This window comes from Asterias rubens, chromosome 1 (assembly GCF_902459465.1).
Source record: "Asterias rubens chromosome 1, eAstRub1.3, whole genome shotgun sequence".
Classification (NCBI taxonomy): Eukaryota; Metazoa; Echinodermata; class Asteroidea; order Forcipulatida; family Asteriidae; genus Asterias; species Asterias rubens.
The window spans coordinates 21,885,788-21,901,426 of record NC_047062.1 but is presented as its reverse complement, the minus strand read 5'-3'; the positions used below and the strand labels follow the sequence as shown (position 1 = coordinate 21,901,426).

Below are 15,639 nucleotides of genomic sequence, written 5' to 3'. Positions count from 1 at the left end.
TTGGTCGACGGGCGCCCTCATGGGGAAACTTGCTGCCAGTCCACGATTTTGATGTAGCGCCCTCATACGTAACACGTGGTCCAATCTTTCTTTCTCGACCGCCGCCATATTCCGCGGAAAGGCAAGTAATCTAGCTCCTATAAAATGTCGATTTGGCACATTAAAATGGAGACTTTTAAGGATATTTTTCATCTAATTATTATCTCTTGTATCCCTTTTACTGCAGGTGGCAATTCACTGCAATCATGCAGATCTTTGTGAAGACATTGACGGGTAAAACCATCACCCTTGAGGCAAGTCATTTTCTGTACGGGTTTCGCGTGTATTTTGTAATGTTGGCCACACTGCACTGTTCCTTTTCACTGTCCAAGTGACTTTGTGTACTCTGCGAAAATATAGGGGGAAAAGTTTCCGTATGGCGCCACCACTTTTTCATTCGAAATAAAATAATATAGTATCTAATTTACCTGATTGATATATCCCTTTTTGTAAAAATGAGTGAAAAAGTGGTGGCGCCATACGGAAAGTTATCCATATAGGGCCAGGGTGGTTTTGTAAAATAATGTTGGGATAACTTTCCGTATGGCGCCACCACCTTTTCACTCATTTTTACAAAAAGGGATATCTCATTGAGGTATTATTAGATACTATATTATTTCATGTCGAATGAAAAAGTGGTGGCGCCATACGGAAATGTTTCCGAATGAAGTAGAATGTGTATTATGCATATATAAAGAAGTTTAAGAATCATCGTGAACATTTGAGGTGTAAATCAATGGAAGGATAAATCTGTCTAATTTTGTGAACAAATTTATAAAAAAAAGTTTCTTGTCACAAACCAGTTTTTTTCAAAACTTTCCGTATCCTGCCTCCACTTTGTCACTAATTTTATCGAAAGGAATATCTCATTTGAGTATAATAATTAGATACTATTTTATTTCAAAGCAAATGAACAAGTGGTGGCAGGATACAACAAATTTTCTCAGATTTTCTTGAGTGTTGAGCTAAGCTGAAGTTTTAAAAAGAGTCTGCTTCCCTCGCCAACACTTTTTTAAGGGATTTTTATTAAAAATTTGATGTTTTTAATTGATGTACAACTTTAATTACCTCATTAAAATATTCCTCTATTAGCATAGTCTAGATGATGTGTGCATTTTAATCGAACCATTTGTAAAATGAATATGTTGGGCGCGATCGGTCAATCTGTGCGATCGGTCGATCGCGCTGCGCTATTGAAAGATCAATTAAGATCAATCGGTCGAACGCGCAACAATCGGTTGATCGCGCAACAATCGGTCGATCGCTCAATGAAAATCTTTGTTCGATTGACCGAGTATATTTTTTCCTGTTATCAGCCAATCGCGCAGGAAAGGCTTTGCGCGATCTACCGATCACGCAGGAATGGGTTTGCGCGATTGACCGATAGTGCAGGAAAAGTTTTGCGCGATCAACCGATTGTGCAGGAAAAACTTTGTGTGATCTACTAATCGTGCAGGAATGGGTTTCGCGCGTTCGACCGATCGTGCAGGTAAACCATTCCTGGGGGCGATTTCTCAAAGCAACAAAATTCATTGCACGACAAATTTTCAGTATCAACATAGTGATTTATATTGTGACATCACACTTAAGTTAGCAACTACGATTGATTTGCAGTTACAATCAATCTTACATCTTTGTGAATTCGGCCCCTAAACATCGGCCGATCGCTCCAAACAATTCCTGCACAATCGGCCAATCTCTCAAACCATTCCTGCACAATCGGCCAATCGCGCCGAGCCTTTCCGGCACGATCGGTTGATCACGCATGTTCGTTGCCGAATGTTGCGCGACCGACCGATTGTTGCACGATCGACAGATTGTTGCGCGATCGACCGATTGCTGCGCAACCAATAGATATTTCAATAGCGCAGCGCAATCGGTCGATAGCGCAGCGCAAACGGTCGATAGCGCAGCGCGACCGGTTGATCGCGCAGATTGACTAATAGCGCCCAACAAATACACATTATGCCCAAGAGATATTTAAATTACCTTGTTACTATATTAAATTCAAAAATATTTTCACCTTGGTTGCATTTTTCTAATCCCACTTCCCTGGCTTTTTTCCCCACACCAGGTTGAGCCCAGCGACACTATCGAAAATGTGAAAGCCAAGATCCAAGACAAGGAGGGCATCCCCCCAGACCAGCAGCGTCTCATCTTCGCCGGCAAGCAGCTTGAGGATGGCCGCACTCTCTCTGACTACAACATCCAGAAGGAGTCCACGCTCCACTTGGTGCTGAGACTGAGGGGTGGAGCCAAGAAGCGCAAGAAGAAGACGTACACCACACCCAAGAAGATCAAGCACAAGAAGAAGAAGGTCAAGCTGGCTGTACTCAAATATTACAAGGTAAGTTGGTGAAGAATCTCATTCTTGTCTACTTTGAGTTGGGAAATGAATATCTACACAAGCTTCTGAAGATGCAGCCAGCTTCTCCTATAAACTAAGGAGGTTCATTCCACTATCATCTAAGGTGGAGACGATAGCGGAACGAACCTCATAGATCTAGGAGTATGTGGCAGCATGCCACGGTACACAGGACATCTAATTTAATTGATACACAGGGATTGAGAACCATCATTAAACCTGGCAAGCCAGTATGCAAACGTTTCTCTTCTATGACTATGTCGCTCCCTACTCACTTGGTTAAACTTGGATAAGACTGGGTTGCCCGACTCTATGATAAACACTTGTTGTTTGTGCCTACAGCCCCTCAGTCCTTCTAAATCCTTCACTTTGGCACCTGTATACAATTACAGAAGAATTTGGGACTGTAGGGGTTAAAGTGTGAACTGTTACAATCTTGTGTGCACACATTACTTTCTTTTGAAGCAAAATCTGCAAAACATATGGAGTTTTCAGAAAACTTGTCCTCAAGAATCATGACTTTGATTTGTATGAAGTGGTACATTCCACGTTTCTACTGAGGTCCAGTTAGACCCTCATACACTATCTATAGCATGGACAAGTTCTATTAAATTAAACCTGTCAACATGCTCTCCTGCATAGTTGTCATTGGTGATCGATCCTAATGCAAAATATACCCAATCATTTACCCCCTCAATAATCTATCCCACAGGTTGACGCCAACGGCAAAATCACCCGTCTGCGCCGAGAATGCCCCAGCGAGGAGTGCGGTGCCGGAGTCTTCATGGCCTCTCACTTTGACAGACAATACTGTGGCAAATGCTGCCTCACGTACGTCTTCAACAAGCCAGAGGAGAAGTAGAAAACAAAATAAACAACCATCCGACCAGATAGTAACATGTCTCTAACATGCCTGATCATAAGTGGGATTCCAAATTAGACTCCATTCACCGAATAAACTTGAAAACCCCCTTAACACTGATGACAGTTTATTTTATTTTATTGTGAACGAAGAAATGTTTGACAATGTAATAATTGATTTTTAAAACTGAAGCAGGTGTGTCGATCATGGGGGTTTAACGTTTCACAATAAATCTGACAAAAGCTTGTCATGTAGAATTATAAATACAAAATTCTCAGTCTGTCTTTTGTTGTGGTTTAAGTATTCTGATAGGGTCCTCCAGTTTGCTGGGGATTGAATCCAGGTTTTAGCCAGAATTTTGTATAAAAAGAGAGTATCAAAATTTGCTGGAAACTGTAAAAAACTGGTTGTCCAAATTGATCACTTACAATACATCAAATAACAAACAAACGGGGTGTTTTGAACCCAGGTGTCCAAAAGACACCCAAACACCCCTCTGGACAACACTGGATTAAATACCCAAAAGCTTGGACTTGAGAAGTTTGGTGTGCGTTTTAAGTCCCAAGGCCGTGTCTGAATTAGCTGTGGCCGCCCCCCCCCTCGGAAAAAATGCACAAATCAATGGTTCAATACATTGAACAGAGGATCCCCCTCCCCCTAAATTATGTCTGTTCGCCACCAAATGAAGCTGTCTGGTTGTGCCACTGCCTTGAAGTCGAGGATGTCCATAGCAACACCCTTAGCAACAGCTGCATACATTAATTTGGATTGGTGATGCTGTTCAGTATCGAATCAAAATTATATCTTGGGCTGTGATTTGATGGATTTGAACTTGAAGACAGCAGGGGTGAAAGCTTATAACTGATTGACCCTATTAATTAACAAACCATGTATCTCAATGTTTTGTTTGATTCTCTTTGACCAAGTATTGCAAAGCCAAACTAATTTTGGTTTGGCATGTAACTAATTGACAAATTAATTTTTGCCATAAAAACCTCAACGAAGATGACAAGTACCTACATATTGATCAAGTCTTGTGCATAGTGGAACACTGTGCCTTGTTAGTTTGTGATTTTGTTGAAACGATGTCCTGTTGAATTCAAGGTAACAACACATTGTTTGAATTTGTGAACAAAACTTTTAGACAATTCCTTATTTCTTCAAAATGTTCATGAGCCAAACATAAAATTATTGGGAAGATTTGCAATTCATATCCATATTTCAATGCTTTATTTCATTTGATAAAAACAACACAGAATGGAAAAGACATCTTGACATATTTAACATTATAAATAATTATCTTTAAAAATTTGCAAAACCTCAATTAGAGCCAGTAAAATAAACCTTTGGGCACAAGTAACCTCCAAATAGAAATCATAATGCAGCATAACCCTCTTAAGATTGTATTACTTCCACATTTATCTTCAATGTATTTTTGTACTGCTTAAAAAGCATAGACCCACCACATTGGCCGACTATAGATTCTTGAGCTGGGTAGCTGGGTGCAATGGTTTGGGGTTAAACTCAATTATGAGAATCCAAAAATAAGGTGGGAATGGAAGGGGCAAATTTATGGGGAAAAGAAAGTAACGAGGGGAATTCCCACACCCACTGCTGGGTATGAAAGACAAACTTTCACAACCTCCACTCAATTGCTATGAAATTGGGCCCTGGTCTTTAGAATCCCAATTGCCAGTCAATAGTCTGGGGTACGTGTTTGATCTCATAGCATTCTATTGTATCTCCGGGTCTGTACTCCAGATGCTCCTGGAACCTCATTCCACATTCCATGCCTTTGTTGACGGAAGTCACGTCCTCTTTCAGGTGTTTGAGTGAAGCGAGAGGACCTGAATAACAATAATAATATAAAATAATACAGAAAATTAAATGGCGTTACATGAAGGAGCCTCTATGCGCAACACAAAACAATGAAATATTATATAAAGCAAAAGTTACAAAAATAAATTTTCAAATAAAGTAGTCTTTTAAAGTCCCTTGAAAATCTGAAGAGAGTCAGCTTGGCCAATCTGAAGAGGTAATTTGTTCCATAACCCACAACCTTTGCAATTTGGTCCAGTTGGTAAGACACTGCTCTAGAATTGCAAAGGTTGTGAGTTTGAATCCCACCTGAGTATAATGCCTGTGATTTTTGTCAGAGAGTTTGGGTAAGTACCGAGTATACAGTGATAACGCACATATATAGGTAAAACCAAAAATTAATATGATCACACATGGACAACTAGAAAATAATCTTTAAAACTAATAATTCTTTCCATTACCTTCATGAAGTGTGTCATTATTACGGATGAGTTTAAAGAGTTTGTTAGCGTGAAGAGATCCGCTGTTAACCTTGCAGCCTGCGATGGGGACCTTCCGTTTGCCCACAGTGATGTCAAACTCTTGAATAATTGTCGCTTCACCTAAGACGGAAAATAAGGATACTGGTCTATGACAAGGGAAAACAACTTGCCACTTAAGGTGTCTCAATGTTCAACTTCAGGCAAAACTTGCATGGTCAGTTTAAATGTGCTCTCTTAACTCTTTCAGTGGCATTATCGCATATGTACGATCTGTTTTATGTACTAAAAGAATGTCATCAATCGTACATGTACAACCCATAGTATACATGTTATCACAAGAGGGTATTATCACTCAAGAAATACTATTTTTGATGTACCAATGCAACACAAATCAGCACAACGTTTTGTTTGGTGACCTAAACGAAAAATGTTCATACAAAATTTTGAAAAACCTCAAAAATCTTGGCATGTTTTGTTCAAGATGAAACAAAAATGCTGGCACTGAAAACGCTAAAACAGAAACAACTCTGATCCCTATGACAAAGTCCTACCCAAACCCTCAACACCCAACCTCAGCTCCATATGGGGTGCGTTTGACATTTTGTGTTATAATGGGTGTGTTCGATTAGCTTCCCCAGATTGACTCCCCAGTGCTCATTCGGGTGAGCCCCTGACAAGAGCTAATTGAACGATCATTGCCCTCTTGTGTAAAAGCTTTTTCCACGTCTACCTTTGATATCATGTTCCTCCTTGGGAGGAAGTCTACCGCTGAGTTCTTCTTTGATGTCATCCAGCATCTTGTAGATCACTGAGTGCATCTTCATGGGTACTCCTCTTTCTTGTGCCAGTGTTTCTGCCTCTGGGCTGGCTGTGACGTTAAAACCAATCACTATACCTATCGAGAGACATGTTCATAATAACAACAATGTTACTTTTGGAAAAACAGTGTGACGAAACCCAGTCTTCACCGAGTGCAGGGGTGAGAGTCATTAGTGACAAAAAAGTGAAAAACTTTAGGATCAAAATTTTGGAAGGTTTGTTTAATTAAGAGAGGTTTGCAGTAACATCGTGTGATTACGGTGTAAAAGTCTCTTTTGAGTAGTGTTGGTTCTGAAAAGAACCGGTGCTTGAAAACTCAACATTTCGATTGGTATGCTCTGATCGCCTTCTCTTAGTTATACTTCCATCATGCAAAGTTTTTAGAGGTTTGTTGAAATGATGGCATTTGCACGTTGTGGTAAACCTCTGGGGTTTCGATTTCACAGAGCTTTTAAGGGCAGTGTCCTCAGCACTAAAGAAGTAGATCAAAAAGCAGGATTTCTTTATAGGTGGAAAAAAATAATGGCTGATTGTCTTCACCAGGCCGACTTAAAAAGTTTGAATTCAGAGTCTGAAATGTCTCATCCCTGTGCGTGGTAATGGGGACCAAGTAAACCCGAGTAAACTGATTGAAACGTAGTCACAAAACTTATCCAGGTCTTCTCAGAGCCCCCACAATTCAAAACAGATGATTTAAGTCTCATGTACATGGTATAACCTAAAATAGTAGATTTGCAAGATCTGAAATGTTTGAAATAAAGAAGTTCCGCTACCTGAGAATGTGTCTGCCAGCTCCACCTCCTTGTCCGAGATGACTCCTACACCATAGCTCAGCACCTCCATCTTGCATTGATGCTGACAATCATACGTTGCTAAGGCATCCAAGATGGCCTCCACTGAGCCGTCTACATCACCTGTTTATACCAAACAACAACCATTTCAATAAATCAAATGTGAACAACCTAAAGAAAGTCTGAGAGAGAATAATATGGGACAACAACACTGCATTGGGCGAGTACGAGTACATTTAGGAATACAAATACCAGAGTGTATAAAAATGCTACACAACACCACTATACCAAGAAATGGTGGAAGAAATATTTATCGGTACATTCCTTGAAAATCATACGGGCTTGATTCTACTAATACCAGGGACGTGATAAGCTGTTGAAAAAAGCCTGAACTGTGAGCCCAAAGCGTAGAAGCTTAAGAGTGTGAAAGCTTGCTAGCACATAGCCTGCTTCTGTACCTTTTATGTTTGATTTAAAAGCCAGACTCTGCAATCTGGGGCGCTCTATGTGGTTTTTCTACATGTTTTCATGAAATTGTTCTTAATTATAAAAAATAAGAAAATAATATTAGACAAATATTTTTGGGGGTGGGGTGGGGGGGGGAAGGGGTTAAAAAACATTGAGTTCCAATAAAAACAGAGAAATCATATCCCTGCTTACCTTTAACAACTAGATTTAATTCCGGGTCGCTGCTTTTCACATTTTCCTTCGGCCGAGCGAATCTCTCAGCTGCCCTTTGAGCCCTAAGGGTCCTCCAGTTCAAGAGACTATTGGCTTGTTTGCGTTCCTTGTAAGCTCGGTGATGCTCGGCAGCCTTCTCGTGGATAATAACTGCCTCATCATCTAGTTTCTTGGAATCCGACACTTCCTCCCGCCATCTTATGACCTCCTTGGCTCTTTTCTGTTGGTTAAGATCGAGTAGTTTTTAATGTATTCTTAAGAAGTAAGGAATGTTAATGCAATGAGTAACAATGTAATAATACTGGTCAGGGTATTGATATTCATGTAGGTTAAGGGTACAAAAATGAAATCAAAGGAAGTGTGCAAATGAACTGTTGGATACATTCTCGCCCCAGCCTAGCATTAACGTGACCAAGAGGCCGACCTTGTACCACCTAAGTGTCTGAAAGTGTCTCGGGCAAGGCAGCTGAAGCAATCTGCATCGCATCGCATTGGTTGGGCGGCTCTATGCCCCCATGATGGATACAGAGCATGATGATGATGTAAGTCAATGGGAAACTCTGAAAGGGCACTAAGGCCAGTAACAGGGGAAACAGAAGCCATGGTCCTGCGTAATTCCAGGCCTGGAACATGGTGGTCACTTACCTCTGATTCCACTTGCAATATGACATCCCCTGCACTGGGCAGCTTCCTCCATCCAATCAGCTCTACCGGAATACCTGGCCCTGCACTCTGCACCTGCTGCCCTAACTCATTGAACATGGCCCGCACCTTGCACTGGGCGGTCCCACTCACCAGGATATTCCCTCTCTTCAGTGTGCCCCGCTGGATGATTGCTGTAGCTATTGGACTAAAAGAAGAAAACATTCGTGGAGGATAAATAAAAGGAGCCATTGAGCACTGAGTACTGAGGTAATGTCTCATCAAATGCGGCACAAATTCTAGATCAATGGTCTCCTAGCTCAGTACTTGTCAATAGTTTTTCCTGGCTTCCAACATGCAACTTTGAGCTAAAACAGGAGAGGAAATTCTCGAAACAAGGTTGACCAATAACAACAGAACTAACTGTCAAAAGATGATCTGAAAAATTGGCCATTTTTATTTTGTCCCTCAAAATTTTAATTTTTTGATTTTAATATTTGGGTGACCCATCCATCAAAACATCAAATAAAGCTTGGTTATTCTGAAAGACCCTTAAAATGGTTATAACTGACTTAATGTGTCTACAACTTCATAACAGATCAAGACATACAACTACGGTACATGTATATAGCTTTAATACCTTGCAACAAGGGGGGCATTAGAAGGACCATACTACCTACCCTTTTCCTTTGTCAACCCGTGATTCCACCACCGTTGCTTCAACAAGTCCGTCTGGATCTCCACCAACCTCCAGCACCTCTGCTAAGGCAACAATGCTTTCACTCAAAGCATCCAAATTGGTTCCCTGACAGAAACAAATTCATACAAAACAAAAGGATGTATAGTTTACACTTTTTAGTTTTGTTAGCTTTCATTTGATATACCTGTCTAGTAATGAAACCATGACATTCTCAAAGTTTCTAGCACTGCAACCTTGTTCCCAAGGGGATCAAATTCCAGTATGCGAGCTCGTTCATAACCCCTGGTTTTAGGTAATTTGAATGTGCCAGTGTATAAGTAAGCCTGTGGCAGATCCATGCTACGCAAGCACTCTGCTTTGCGATGGGATTCAAACTGAATCAAACAGAGATAAAAGGCAGAAAAAAAAGCCACTTGGCAAACCTGATCACCATTTTTGAAACAAACAGATTTACAAACAAACTTCCCACCATTTATTGAAATAATCTCCCAAGGAGTCTGCAAGATTGTGTTACCTTCAGGGCCGATACTTCCACAGATTGCACATCCCCACCGAATTCTTCCAGCTGAATGTTGTTGCCCAACAAATCCCTCTTTGTGAAATCCTGATAGTACAAACACACATTAAATAATGTAAATCGTTAACGAATCAAACACAATCTATCAATAAATCAATGTGCAGTTAAAGGCAGTGGACACTATTGGTGATTACTCAAAATATTTATCATCATAAAACCTTTCTTGATTACGAGTAATGAGGAGAGACGGATGGTATAACAAATTGTGAGAAACAGCTCCCTCTGAAGTGACGTAGTTTTCGAGAAAGAAGTAATTTTCCACGGATTAAGCTTGGGCGATATCGATTTATTTTATTCACGATATATCGCCGACAATATATCGTGATATTCGATACAATCGCGATTAATTAAATTTGACATCATCAGTCTTCAAACTCCAAGTGAAAAGTTGTTGAAGAGACAGTCATAGCATAAGAGAGGTGTTCTAATGACCTATTCTTCTGGTTTTACTCCAAACCTATGGGGGTGCAAGATGTCTCAGCTAGGAAATACATCGTGATATTGCGATATATCGATATTTCGATTAAAACCAAATTGATCCGATATCGAAATTGTTTCCAAATTAATATCGCGATATTCGACAATATCGTGATATCGCCCAAGCTTACCACGAATTTGATTTCGAGACCTCAAGTTTAGAATTTGAGGTCTCGAAATCAAGCATCAGAAAGCACACAACTTCGTGTGACAAGGGTGTTTTTTTCTTTCAATATTATCTCGCAAATTCGACGACCGATTGAGCTCAAATTTTCACAGGTTTGTTACTTTATGCACATGTTGAGATGCACCAAGAGAGAAGAATAGTTTCCGACAATTACCAATAGTGTCCTCTGTCTTTAAATCAAGTGTGAACTTTCATTGTATGCAGGTTTCCACACAAAGCCATATCAAATTCAAAAGAAAGTGTTAAACATCTCGATGGAGTGAAAAGAGAGTTTTTGACTTACTGAATCGGCATCTGGTTTGTCACACTTGTTGATTGCCACAATTATTGGAACTGCAAAGATACAAAATTCTCTTTTACCAAGGTTTTTAAGAATTTAAAAACACGTGTGTCATCCAGGAGGTATTAAAACAATATACATCTCCCACTTCTCACAAAGAAACTGCAAAGAAACAAAGTGTCAGGCCGTGTCCGAAACGACGACTTCGGCTACAGCTACGTCTAGATCAGCGCGTCTACCAGTGTTGAAGAATAGGCAGACGCGCGCGATCTAGCCGTAGCTGTAGCCGAAGTCGCCGTTTCGGACACGGCCTCAGACTCACTTACTGAAGTCTCAGATAATGAGACAAACAACAAAGAGGTTTACAAAAAAAATTCAACCTCCAGAAATGGAGTCTTACCTCCAGAAATGAAACTTTAAAGATACCAAAAACCTAATTTAATCATAATTGAAGTTTCACATGTTAACCAAACTGATTGATTGGTTCAATCATTTGAGAAATAGTTATTTGTCACTCAGGTGTGTTCTTATTGCGGTCAAAGTCCCGAAACAGTTACTGTTACAACTGTGAAAACACACCTCAGTATTTATGTAAAAGAATTTATGCAAACAAATTAAACATCTTGAAACACAACCAGACTCCTACCTCCAGCATTCTGAGCGTATCTAATAGATTCCTTGGTCTGTTCCATGACTCCATCATCAGCAGCTACGACCAAAACGACGATATCAGTTACGTTAGCTCCCCTCTCTCGCATCGAGGAGAAGGCTGCATGACCAGGAGTGTCCAAGAAGGTGATCTGTTGACCGCTTGGAAGAGGGACTATGGTAGGGAAGTTAATTGAAACAATTTCAACAATTATTGAAGTTTATTTAACAAGTTAAAGGCAACGTATACCGTTGTTTTATGTAGATGTTACAATAAAACATGTGACAATTTCAAAAGGTGGTTTCGTTTTTGAGACATCGCTGATACACAATCTGAGAAACGTTACTTACAGTAACGCTTTTCAGATTCAAATTTGGGGGCAAGGAAATAGTCTTATTGCAAATGCAAACCCCTAAATCTTATTTAGTAATCAGAATTGGTTATTTTTCACTCAGTATTTATGGCCCAGTCGAAAAAAAATGCCTGCAAAAATTTCAAACCTAACTCAAAGCTGCCAACATTGGCATTTTGCCATCAGGGAGATACTTACAAGGAAGATAACATTCAACGTAATAGGGACAAAGTTCCTCTTATCATTTTTTTTTAATTGTTCATCACAACATTATTTTCAGAGACCATTCTGTAGAATTAGGGAGAATTGGCAACTCCATCTTCAGACTGACCCAGGAAAGCTCCAATATGTTGAGTAATTCCCCCAGCCTCCCCGGCAGCCACCGACGTCTTGCGCAGCGAATCTAACAATGTCGTCTTCCCATGATCTACATGACCCATGACCGTGACAACAGGAGGGCGTGGCTTCAACTGGGAGGGGTCTGCAGGCAATCTGTTTCAAGAAAAATTCAAAAATTTCATATTTCATAATTGTTTAGTTCCAATACAAATTTACATTTTCCTTAAAAAAGTGCCTCTTGCCAGAGAGCAGTTGCAGTGCCCACTCAAGACAGTTCTAGGCCTGCAGTTTTACAATGTCTGTAGACTGACAATGATACAATGTGACTGATGACTAGTGCAAAAGCCACAACACCCAGGATGATTTAAAAAAATAAATTCTACAGGGTCCATTCAGACAATAATATAGAAATAAATTGTCACCTCCTTTAAAACCCCAAGGTGATGTTAATTTTGTTCTTAAAGTTTTTGTCCACATTTTGCTTACCTCCTGAACGCATCCTTGCTCTCTTTGGTGCTATTCTTATGTAGAGATGCGAAGCGATAACTCATATCTAGTAGTTTCAATATCACTTTAATTGTCTCCAGATTTAAAACTATCAAAACAATATCGAGAGAGAATGACAACCAACGATAATATAATGGTGGTGCAATTTCACTTGGTACAGCCACAAATAACTTTGTAAAAAAAAATCCCCCAGCTTTATATGGCACTGTTGAAGAAAACTTTGCATCAGCTGCAAAGTTATATGGCTGTTGTAAGGGAAAAAAAGATTCATTCAAAGAAAATACAATTTAGTGAATCTTTCAAATATAGCACGAAAAACATTGTCATGGTCCAGCCAAAGTTCTTACTCTTTTTTAATAAACATTACCCTATGTGAGGATGGAAATAAAGAAGACAGGTTGATCTTCTTCAGTATAACGAGAATCAATATATTAATGGGGATGCTTATTGGATGCAAGGAACAAGATCATGGAACTTGCAAGTGGAGAACTAAGAAAAAAGGCCAGTTAAGATTAAAGCCATTTCTGAGCTGGCAGCTATATTTTTTTCATTTCCTTTCAAGTCCGAAGATTACAAATTTTAAGTTTATTCAATCTAGCTGTAGCCATTGTCATAAACGCAAATTCGGAGACAGCCTAAATGAAATATTACCTTTTGTTGGGACCAGATCATCAATGCTCGTTTTTAATAGCAGACACTCATAAACATTATCTGTTTGGAAAAACAAAAACAAAGTATTTCAGCCAACAATCTTTTTAAGGATGATTGATAACAGGTTTTAAGATTGGGAAATTGTGTGTGCTTTCAGTAGTTCTCAACATAAATCCAACCCTCACTTATCCCCATAAAATAGGGCCTATCCACTTTGTTTTCTTGGCTCCAGCACCAATGCAATCCTTCCTTTGTGTTCATTAAGTTTTCTATCTGTCTCGTTCTCAATCATGAAACTTACCAATTGAATGCTACTTTACTTGTAGATAGCCGTACTGTGGAATATGTTGAAAAACATCACACGTTTTGGGGGAAAATCAAACTGGGCACAAAAATAGGATTGCATTGGTCCTGGGGTGGATTTCACAAAGGTAGTCCTAACTTAGGACTAGTCCTAGGCATTGCTAAGAGATAGGACTGGTCCTAAGTTAGGACCAGTAACTCATCCTAACTTAAGACTGGTCCTATTTCTTAGCATTGCCTAGGACTAGTCCTAAGTTAGGACTACCTTTGTGAAATCCACCCCTGGTTCCAAGGATACAAATTGATTGGCTCTAATTTATTGGGTTAGCCCTCACCTATATCAGTATCCATCGCGACAGCTAGTTCAAGAATGGACATCTTCTCCTTGATTTCAACAATTTTTCTGTCTTTCCTTCGCTTTCTCTGCTCGGCCAATCTTTCGTTTCGGAGCTGTAACTTTGTCTGTGACGTTCCTTTGGCATAGTACCGAATCGGTTGATTCCAGTTAGAGCCAGACTGAGTCGCGTTTATGCTTGAATAAGTAGACAGGGCTTTAACATTGGGGCCTTTCTGCAGATGCAGTCGGTTGAGTGATGGCAAGTATGGCATCGGCTTCCATGAATGCTGCGAGATATTGGGACATTTTAGATGTAGTGTGGAAATCAGACGCTGTGAAGAAACTGAGTGTGATAATCTTGATTGCCACTCACACATGGCAATTTGTCTAACTAGAAGCAACAGACGTCTCTGCATTGTAAAATCCATTTTGACCCTGCAAGAGGAAAGAAGTGAGAAAATAGTAATGAGAAAGATTAGGTTTTTAAAAGCTTACAAGCTACTGTGCTGCATGGATCTTGAAAATTTCAATGAAATACATGAAGAGGGATGAATAAGTTTACATACATTTTCAAAGTTAAGGAACTTTTTTTCTTAGAGGGAAATTGATAATTTATACCACAGAAATCATCAAATTTGAAGCTCTTTACAGAAAGAATTGCAAGATGTACCACAAGTGACTCGGACTCAGAGAATAAGAGATGAAATGACAGGCATTTTGAATGGTTGAATTATTTAATATAGGCCTATATATAGATAAAATATACAGTTACTGTTCATTTCAAACAAATTGTTTTTAAATGTTGCTTAATTGCTAAGTAAAATTAGAAAAGCATCATCCTTATCATAAATCATATCAATCAAAATAAAAAGTGTAAAAGAATTAATCCCAATTACAAGAGCATTGTTTTACGATTCGAAAAAGAAGAAGGTGTTTTATAAAATTAAAAATAAAATAATAATTATTGAATCGATAGAGCAAGGAACTATTGGTTATCTTATTAATATTAATCCTATCTATATTTCTTTTGTTATTAAAAATAAAATAATAATAATTGAATCGATAGAGCAAGGAACTATTGGTTATCTTATTAATATTAATCCTATCTATAGTTCTTTTGTTATTAAAGAAATATAGATAGGATTAATATTAATAAGTATAACAATAGTTCCTTGCTCTATCGATTCAATTATTATTATTTCATTTTTAATTTTATAAACATTTTTTTTTCAATAACATAGGATTCAAACTGCCTCTGCTCTCACAACCCCTCACAACACTCACTCAGTGAGTCAACAGCTAGCCCCAATGATTGGTCCGATTTTATTCTTCATCAAGGAAACGGGCCAATGTATGGGGCTATTCAATCGACAGCAGCATGCAAGCTACATACACAATTTTGTTAGCAGTTAAACTTTGACTTGAGTGTGGATTAGATTAGAATTATAATTTTTTAGATTGGTCCTCGCCGCTATTCGAATTCATGATGTCCGGTTGCATTTCGTGTTCAAATGTCGTTTTTCAACAATTTGTTTTTCATATAAGCCTGCTGCATGGTGCTTTGCTAGCATTGTAATTTTGGCTTAAAAGTTAAATATCATTACTCACCCTTAAAATCAAACCTTTTTACAAAGAACGATCTTTTGAAATGCAGTCTGAGTTTGATCATAGAGTAAGGACATGGAGGCCGCCATCTTGTTGGGAGACAAGACTAATCTCGCCCTCGAACTTATCAAACTCGTCCCTACATTGAATGCTCATTAGACCAAGTCGGCATTGAT

General features: G+C 39.1%; 2 protein-coding genes across 2 annotated transcripts; one reads left to right on the top strand and one right to left on the bottom strand.

The window, feature by feature from the left end:
* Nucleotides 1–57: 57 nt before the first annotated feature.
* Nucleotides 58–3,422, top strand: LOC117291593 (ubiquitin-40S ribosomal protein S27a). The gene is made up of 4 exons (XM_033773412.1): nt 58–121; nt 227–293; nt 2,114–2,386; nt 3,117–3,422. Exons 2-4 carry the CDS (start codon nt 246–248, stop codon nt 3,264–3,266), a joined length of 471 nt encoding a protein of 156 aa, XP_033629303.1. The 5' UTR covers nt 58–121; nt 227–245; the 3' UTR covers nt 3,267–3,422.
* A 16-nt stretch (nt 3,423–3,438) lies between these two features.
* Nucleotides 3,439–15,531, bottom strand: LOC117291584 (translation initiation factor IF-2, mitochondrial-like). The gene is made up of 15 exons (XM_033773401.1): nt 15,467–15,531; nt 13,857–14,293; nt 13,219–13,278; nt 12,547–12,655; nt 12,053–12,213; nt 11,367–11,543; nt 10,724–10,773; nt 9,714–9,803; nt 9,180–9,304; nt 8,503–8,707; nt 7,837–8,077; nt 7,159–7,299; nt 6,297–6,461; nt 5,546–5,686; nt 3,439–5,113 (listed from the first exon to the last, which is right to left on the bottom strand). Exons 2-15 carry the CDS (start codon nt 14,284–14,286, stop codon nt 4,944–4,946), a joined length of 2,265 nt encoding a protein of 754 aa, XP_033629292.1. The 5' UTR covers nt 14,287–14,293; nt 15,467–15,531; the 3' UTR covers nt 3,439–4,943.
* Nucleotides 15,532–15,639: the final 108 nt, after the last annotated feature.